Consider the following 8,385-nt stretch of genomic DNA (forward strand, 5'->3'; position numbering starts at 1 on the left):
TATTTTGGACGAGTGCCAGGAGGTGAACACATATCTGAAAGACAGGTTCATAACAGGGGAGGCAGATCAATGCTTGATAAGTTTGGTATCGCTCTACATAGTGCTGGGTTCCGCAACACAGTAATCTTTGCTGGGACTGGGAAATCACTGTTTCATTTGGCCACTCACATCTCCGAGGTATATTGTATGCGCTCCTGCGTTTCATTCCTAATGTTCGTGTCCACAGACTCTGAAATTCCGTGTGAGCATCTTGTGGTATACATCCTTTGGCGAGTTTCCTGCGGCAATATGCTAGCAATATACTGGAGGATTGCAGCGTCATAGACTTTGAGAGGCTCGGGGTGCTGTACAGAGGGAGATATCGGGCGTTTGTTACTGCGTATATCCTTTCTAACCCACCCGCAACCGCAGCTACAGAGTTTTTCTTGGATTATGCCAAAAAGACAACATCCATGAGGTACGTGAAATTTTGCCTAGCGGCCGAGCTTCTCGACTGATGATTGGAATGCCACAGGGGTGCATCAGCAAGCAAGGGGATGAGTCCTGGAGATTTTATGGGCACAGTGAACAGGACCATGCTTGATGATGTCTACCGATTTTTTTCAGGAGTACCGAGCGATGAATTGGCGGCAGCAAAAGCTTTAGGTCAATCAGTTGTCGCGAACCACTTTTTGATACAGGAAAGATGGTCGTCCTGAATCCAACGTTATCACTGGTGGAGTTTGGACTTGGGAGAGTTCGTTATAAAGGACACGGGCTGATAAAGTGGGTGTATCAAGATCAAGACGGAATTATTGGGCATGCTGACGCAAGCGAAGAATGCCAAGCTGTAGAGATCTTCGAGCCGCTGGTTTGTCGTACCCTTTGGCACTATTTTCAGGAGAATTCCTCCTTGCAACGGATTCAACAGCATCATTTCCTGGACAAGGCCGAATTAAGTACCAGTTCTACTGGGGAGGTTTATGAAACTGCTGTTGCAGAGATGATTGGGGAGCATTTAGATGGGAAGTGTCTGGCTGATCTTTTCTCATCATGGAACACACAGCCGATTCCTTCTATCTACAACAACACTGCAACTCTTGCCAGGCCCAAGGTTGATCACCTGAACCTCGTTGGGATTGAGACGGAGGACTTTCGTTTAATCGATTGGATAAACAGCGTGACTAGCGGTGAAGACGACTTCTTTACTTTCTTTTCAACGGGCAGGAATAAGACTTGCGGCCCAGACATATGGTGGTTTTTGACAGTTACGCAACGTACAGCACCTGAGCAGGCAGACATGCTTCAATGCGCTGGAGAACCAAGTAGTGGGGAGCAGGTAGACGATCTTCAGTCAGTGACAACTTTCATCATATGTGCAGCTCAAATGAAGACTCTCCAGGTGCGAAGCAAGAGCTTTGGGTGCCTAAAACTTGTGGTCACAACGGATTTTGTAGATTTGACGAAGTTCCAGCCAAAGGCTAAGCGAAGTTGAACACTGCACATTGTCAACAAAAATGTGTTCCAGCGTTGCTCGGGGTTATTGATAGTACAAACATTTGCATGTTAGTTGAGTGACCTTACAGGCAACGTCTTCCTGCCTGACTATCGTCACAACTTTTCTACCACCCTTCTTATGCAAAAATAGCTTGTTAAAATCCAACGAAGAGATAGCCTTCTGATATTCACCTTTGCCATTTTCTGCTAAAAGTTCCACTAGAGCAGAAACATCTTCCCCCTACTCTGGCCAATCCTCCAGCTGCACCAGCACTGCAGACCACTTGGCAGCATGGAAGACGCAAGTAGATGCTGAGGTCGCTGCACTCCAGCCTGGGTGGGCCCCAGGTCAACCAGCTTCAGGAAATATGTCCGAGCACTGGCTACCAAAAGCAAAGAGTTGATACACTTTTGGAGGCTTCAAGAACATTGATAGAGCCTTCAACAATATTCTTCACAGATCTCTACAAGAATTCAACATGTTTACTGAGTTGAAGTTAGATTTCAGGAGGCAGACAAAGTGCATGGTAACAGCAGAGTGGGAACATGGCAATTCATGGCTAAGACCAGTGGCAAAATTGAAGCCATAGCAATGAGCAAGATTGTGCAAGCAAAGTGCAAGTTAGTGGATAATAATTATGCTCTTGAGCTCCCCACAAAAATTCCTGTCCTGCTCACCTCTCCTGCTGGAGAGGCTCTTACTGCTCATCATTCAAGTTATTGAGGACTGTACAAGCTTGACATTGGACCAGCAGACCAAGAGCATGCATTGAAGGTGATCTCATATGAAGATGTGGTGAGTTTTCATGCTCAAGGCATATGGCAAGCTGGAGTTATGGGATGGTTGTTTTCTCGTTGCACGGTGGTGTATCTTCTATGCCTTAAATCTAAAGTGTTGCATTTCTCAGGCAAGAGGGCAGCACTTGAAACTTAGGTGTGATGGAGGTGGCAAGTACATATCAGGTGAATTTGCCAAGAGGCTGGCATTCTTCAAAAATTCACAGCTGTGTATTCTACGGTTGTGGTGAGAGGAAGAATTACACTCTAGGAAAGCAAACAAGCTATACTACATGTTAGTGGCTTAGTTGACGCTATTCAAGCCAACTATGTCCAAAATTGGTTACCTACCACTGCTGTGGACGGACATACCCTGAGGAGGCTGGATTGGCTTGGTTTCACACTTGTGCATCTTTGGCTGTGAAGCTTGGGCCAGATGAAAATAGCTTGATGCTAAGAGTGTTGAGGGTAAATTCTTGGGTTATAGACTGCCTGGCGTGGAGACAAGTGATGGCAAGTCTCCACATTAGCAAACAAGCCAAGTCATCTATCCAAGACACCAAACACCAAGTGTCACACTCATACCGTTATGTACATAACCATACTGCTGTGGTTGTGTTCCCCATGAATGTTGGGAGGTTGTGGGCATGGAAGTCTAGTATGGGAAAGAAGAGTTATAGCCACATATAGGCAGGATAGTTGTATATAACATGTGGCAGGGTCTCTGTTCCTATCTTGCATAGGGGGTAGAGATGGGCATCTTTGGGTGTGACTGGCATTTGTTTTTGGCCTAGTTCTATATGAAGTGAGTGCATGCTCATTTAGTATTTTGCAAGGATGTGCCTGGTGGTGTAGCTCGTGGCATCATGGATGCTGGGGCTGATGATTCTCCCAGGGTTGATGGTAGTTTTGGAAGCAGGAGTTTTTATTAGAGCGTGCCTACCAGCCTTTAAACACAAAGTTGATCCATGCTAAGGACTAGTTGGAACTTTGTACTATAAGATAAAATTTATATGACAATTGTGTCTCTCACACTATGTGAGGATTAACTTGTATTGACTTTCAGCAATCCTTCCACCATCCTTTGCTCTTTTTGGCATCGAGCTGGATCAAGTCTTTGATAGCTGCTTAAGCCCAGCAGTTGAATGTGTCTCTCCACATAAAGAGTATGAACTGCATGGTGCACTTGGAAGAAGTCCAATCTCCATGCATAGCAAGCCATAGGGTGCTCTTTGTTTGATGCCAAAGTCATTGGTGTTTGTTGATCTTTTATGCATCCCACCGGTAGATGGCTACTTGGCAGAGCACAACCCACTCCACTATCAAGGATAGGTGGTTTTGCAAGTTACCACTTATAAGTACCTTAGTTATCACTTCCACCATTAGCAAATATGGACCACTAAAGTAGTACAACATGAAGCTGTAGTCGAATGGGCATATTATAGCTTGTTGAACTTAGCTTGCTTTCGAGCTGAAGATCATAATTTTTTTTTTGGTTAAGTTGATCTCAAGACCTATGTCCTGGTAGAATTCCTTGAGGGCCTCCAATTGCCATCACATCTTTTTTGTTGTAGCAAGGAGTAGCAAGTCATCCACATAGAGCATGAGATTGGGTGGTGGAAAGCTCACACTCAGCCACAAGGCTTTCCAATGTGTCAATATAGATGCCAATATCAGGGAGAGTGGGCATCCTTGCTTGACACCAGTGTTGGAAGGGACTGTTGCTTGTCTAGTGAGCTCGGCTTGAATGTAGGTGTAAAGGTGCTTTATTGCATTGACAATGTCAGCTGGTGCACTGAGTTCCCTTAGTCATTGGAAAAGGAAGAAGTCCTTTTTAAAATCCATAAAGCCATAGAGGAGCTTGCCACCTTTTGCACAGGAGTGATCCAGCAGGATTCAAAATGTAATCAGGTGGTTTGTGTAGCTTCTGCATGGGCAAAAGCCAATCTGACCCCCCCATATTAGATGTGTTTTCAGCATCTAGGCATATAGCTTGGAGAAGATGCATGAAAGTCCTTCATTTGTTCATCATTGAAACACTTAATATATTTTCTTTTCTTCTTTTTGCAAAGTTGCCAAACAATGTGTCACACCCTACTACCCCCAAGATGTAACTCTTGTCATTTGGTGGCGCTGCAGAGATCAAGTTGGCGTTATGCTTAGCATCCATTGTTGCAGAAAAACCACTGATAGATATTGTTTTCTCTTCTGTCCCTTCTTCATTCATCAAGTGCTACAAAGCATTCTACATCCCACCAGCGAGCCTTTGAGTACCTGGTAGCCTATTTGACCTTGCATAGGCCAAAAACATCTATGGCTGCCGTGACAAAGGCCTAGACCAAGTGTGCTGTATGTTGGTCCAGCATAGGCATGTTCTATAGCTAAGACTCTCAAAAAAATTCTTGAAACTTTGGGATGTCCTGCAAGTGGAGATGGAAGTTTGGAGACATGAGGTGGACTTGTAGTGTTGCCTTGGAATAGTAGTGAGATGCCAAGTGGGTGGTGGTTTGAAATCTTGGAATCTGGAAAGTCCTAGAGGTGGTAGTCAACCATAGTGTCAGTTGCAGCTTGCGAGATAAGAGCATAGTCGTTGGTGTTGACACTATTCCACATCATGCACCTATGGTAGGCCAATGTTCAGTGTCATTCACAATGAGCAGCTGCATTACCATGCAAAAGTTGAGAAGTTTGATGCCATATGTTGCTTGGTGCTTTGGTCAGGTCACCTTTTTGCTTGACCAGAGTCTTGCTTGATCCTGTACACATGTTAAAGTCCCCAAGCATTGCAATTGTGGCTTGTGTGTGGCACTGTTCGATCATGTGGGCCAGATGGTTGAAGGGGTGACTTTCATTGCCAAGAAGTAGCAGCTAACCACAATTAATTTTTAGGTGGCATTCAATTGATGCTTGAGTATATTGAAGGTCATGGAAGACTTTCTGGACTAATTGGTGTATAGCTTGTTAGACATATATGCAAATCCTGGTGTTGGACTCTCCCTCATATTTGCTCATTTTGCTCAACTTACTGCTGTGATCCATTATCAGCCCTTGGACATTTCATGCTCCAATTTAGATTCGCATGTCCTGATTGAGTGGGGGCACTCCCTAGATGTGTGCTCTATTTCCTTTGTGAAGCTGTCACCTATTAGCTACTCCAATAATATAGCAATTTAAAAGTGACTATATGCATAATATTTTTGCATGCAACTCAAAACAAAAAATATATGTGCACATGTGTAAATATATAATGCTCCTATACACAATCACATATGCTAATCTACTTTATTTTCCTCAAGATGTAAATTTTCCTTTAATTTGTTTAACAAAATTTATTTGTTTTTATTCTTTTCCATTTTGTAGCAATGAGCAAATAGAAGAAGCAATAAAGCAAGATTTTCATACTCAAAGTAAGTGGAAGCAATTAGGCAAAATGTGGCAACATCAGTTTTTGCCTTTTACAAGGTGAAAATAGATTTGTAGATTGGAAAACTACCTACCTTTTCAGATCCAATAACATAAATATTTTGCTCTAGTTTGTTCTAGTCCAAAGTTTCCCCAACAATATTTGGGGATAATGATACTTTGTAGACTGGATAAGAACACAAAGTCGGCTGCTAACAAATTAACTACTAAATCTCTAACTTGAACTCCCATGCTCCTCAGTCAACCATCTTATAAAAGCAAAACTGTCCGTTGCTGAAAATTTTCCTGGTAGGCTTTTGCTTTTTGCTTTTTTGTACCAACAAATAATATCTCAGAACCAAGAGTTTCAAAGCATCGAGATGCCCGTATGGCTGCCCTTCTGAACGGACGAAGGATACGAACACGATCGTTCTCAAATAGTAGTTGTACTGTCTTCAATGTACAAACAAGTTTTCATGTTTTAAAGTGCCATGATGGAGTTCTTCTTCCTGGTAGCAAAATTTGACTCCTCTAAACTTCAGGACCGAGATGTGGCTGTTTTATATAGTTCTTCTGACCTTATGGGAACTTTTCTGGTCGACATAGAGTGGTTGTAAGTGTTGGGAGGCAGGCGTTGGAAAATTTATTGCGAAAGCTACCAGGAGACTGCTACGTTACGGATTTTTTTCCCCTGGCTGGTCTTCATTTGTGTGAAGCTGAATTTCGATCCTTGGACACTCTAGACTGGCACACTCAAGGAAGGCTACAGTCTCTTAGGTAATCTCCCAGAGATGGACGATTGATTATAGGAGAGAACAAAACTTCCACTTTCAACATTTAGCTTGAAGAGAAAAGAAGAAAAAATTATCCACCTCCCAGAGTGAACAAAAAAAAAAAAATCCTCGAGTCTGGTAAGCAGCTGCTTCTAGTTATGTTACAAAATGGACATACTTAGCTGCAGAACCTCTCTCTTGGTTTTTCTCTGACTCGATCGATCTTCTTTCGACAGCTTTTCTCGCTGCTGCTCCAGGCCCGGGCACAAACCTCAGTTTATCTGTGCTTTCCACCCCGCTCCCCCCCAGGTATTAAGAAAGTTTTTTAATTCCCATCTTTCGTGTCTCTGGATCGATCGCTACCCTGGACCTCCACCGAGAATTTTCTTGAGCCCAGCCTTTTGTTCCAGCGATAGCCTGGGTGGAAACCTTATGTCGAATCTAATCTTGAGAACTCCCTTCTTCCCTGGCTCCTTTGCAATCGGCATTCCTTCCTTGTGTACCACCTTCTCGTAACCCGGGTGAATTATATCTGTGATTGGTACGCTGAGAACTCTCCCGTCTAGAGTGTGGATGACTGCCGTGTATCCCGTAAGTGACTCGGAGAGTGAGATTCGCTTCACCACTATGAGGTCGTTCCCATCGCGCTTGAAAACTTCGTGAGGTCTCTCGTCGATGACGAACACAAGGTCTGCCGGAACAACGTTTGGTTGTTCGTTGCCTTTCTCTGGGAAGGTGATCCTCGTCCCTTTTTTCCACCCGGGCTTTACATCGATCGTCAGTATCTCTTCTATGGGAGCAATCTTCCTGCAAGGCAAAGCGAGAAAGTCTCAAAAACTCTTTTTTCTTCTTCTTGAGAACAACTTACCCAGTAGAATCGACAACGTTTCTCGAGATCTTCATTTTCCTGGTGGAGCCATTGTAGAGCTCATCGAGCGTGCACTGGAGCTTGTTCTCCACCGGCGGAGCCTTGCGGCTGGAAGTGGCTCCCTCGGCACCAAACGATCGGAAAGAATTCTCGGTGCCTCCAAATCCTCCAAACATTCCATCAAAGGGGCTGCGACCACCGCCAGCGCGGCCACCCATGGATCCAAACGGGCTGGAACTCCCAAAAAACTCGGCAAATATGTCCTCGGCGTTCCTGGGATTGAATCTAAAGCTTCCATTCCCTTGCTGCGGTATTTGCCCCTTCAATCCCTCCTCTCCATACTGATCATACACTTGACGCTTTTGAGGATCGCTAAGAACCTTGATAAGAACAGGGAACAAAGCAAACAAAAAGAAAAGGAAAACTAGTGTAAATTGAGAGAATTGAGAAGATCTGGCCTTACCTCGTAAGCCTCGGAGATCTGCTTGAACTTGGCCTCGGCCTCCTTCTTGTTGGTGGGGTTCTTGTCCGGATGCCATTTCATGGCCAGGCGGCGGTAAGCCTTCTTAAGATCGTCGTCGCTCGCATTCTTCCCGACCTTGAGGACGCTGTAGTAATCCATTGATGGAAGAGGCGGCCGAGGGCTGGCGATCGATCACAGCTCTCGCATTCTCTGGTTCCTCTCTGTGCCCGCAGCCATGGATTTGCAAACCCTACCCAGAGGTCCACCTAGGGTTCCAACACAAACGGAATTGCTGTTTTACCTTTTGTTTTTTCCATTTTAGGAAGTCATTTCAAAATTAATTTCTGACAATTACACTTTAGTTATTTAGTAATAAAATTATGTTTATATTGCGAATATCAGATTAATAAATCAAGAGATAAAGAAGTAATTATTATTATTGCATTTTTTTTAACCATGAAACATCACATAACTTCATATATTTCGTAATTACAAATGAAGAAGAAGGTTGAAAATTAAAGAATGATTTAGAAAGAATGAAAATCTAACAAATTTAATTGGTACATAAGCAATAATTTTCAAATTGTCTTTAAAATTACTGAATTCTTTATCATTTAAACTAATAA

The 8,385-nt window shown here is 43.5% G+C and overlaps 1 protein-coding gene across 1 annotated transcript; it reads right to left on the minus strand.

The window, feature by feature from the left end:
* Window positions 1-6,468: 6,468 nt before the first annotated feature.
* On the minus strand, window positions 6,469-8,031 carry LOC9635222 (dnaJ homolog subfamily B member 1). The gene is made up of 3 exons (XM_002982145.2): window positions 7,760-8,031; window positions 7,297-7,676; window positions 6,469-7,235 (listed from the first exon to the last, which is right to left on the minus strand). Exons 1-3 carry the CDS (start codon window positions 7,916-7,918, stop codon window positions 6,788-6,790), a joined length of 987 nt encoding a protein of 328 aa, XP_002982191.1. The 5' UTR covers window positions 7,919-8,031; the 3' UTR covers window positions 6,469-6,787.
* Between the last annotated feature and the right edge of the window lie 354 nt (window positions 8,032-8,385).

The sequence above is a fragment of the Selaginella moellendorffii genome, unplaced genomic scaffold (assembly GCF_000143415.4).
Source record: "Selaginella moellendorffii unplaced genomic scaffold, v1.0 SELMOscaffold_52, whole genome shotgun sequence".
Taxonomy (NCBI): Eukaryota; Viridiplantae; Streptophyta; class Lycopodiopsida; order Selaginellales; family Selaginellaceae; genus Selaginella; species Selaginella moellendorffii.

What these genes read in the sequence shown, in the direction of transcription:
- LOC9635222 (XM_002982145.2), bottom strand. Translation starts at nt 7,918, where the DNA reads ATGGATTACTACAGCGTCCTCAAGGTCGGGAAGAATGCGAGCGACGAC. An exon ending in AGATCTCCGAGGCTTACGAG is followed by an intron (nt 7,677 to 7,759) that starts GTAAGGCCAGAT and finishes GTTCTTATCAAG; the next exon opens with GTTCTTAGCGATCCTCAAAA. An exon ending in AACGTTGTCGATTCTACTGG is followed by an intron (nt 7,236 to 7,296) that starts GTAAGTTGTTCT and finishes TTTGCCTTGCAG; the next exon opens with GAAGATTGCTCCCATAGAAG.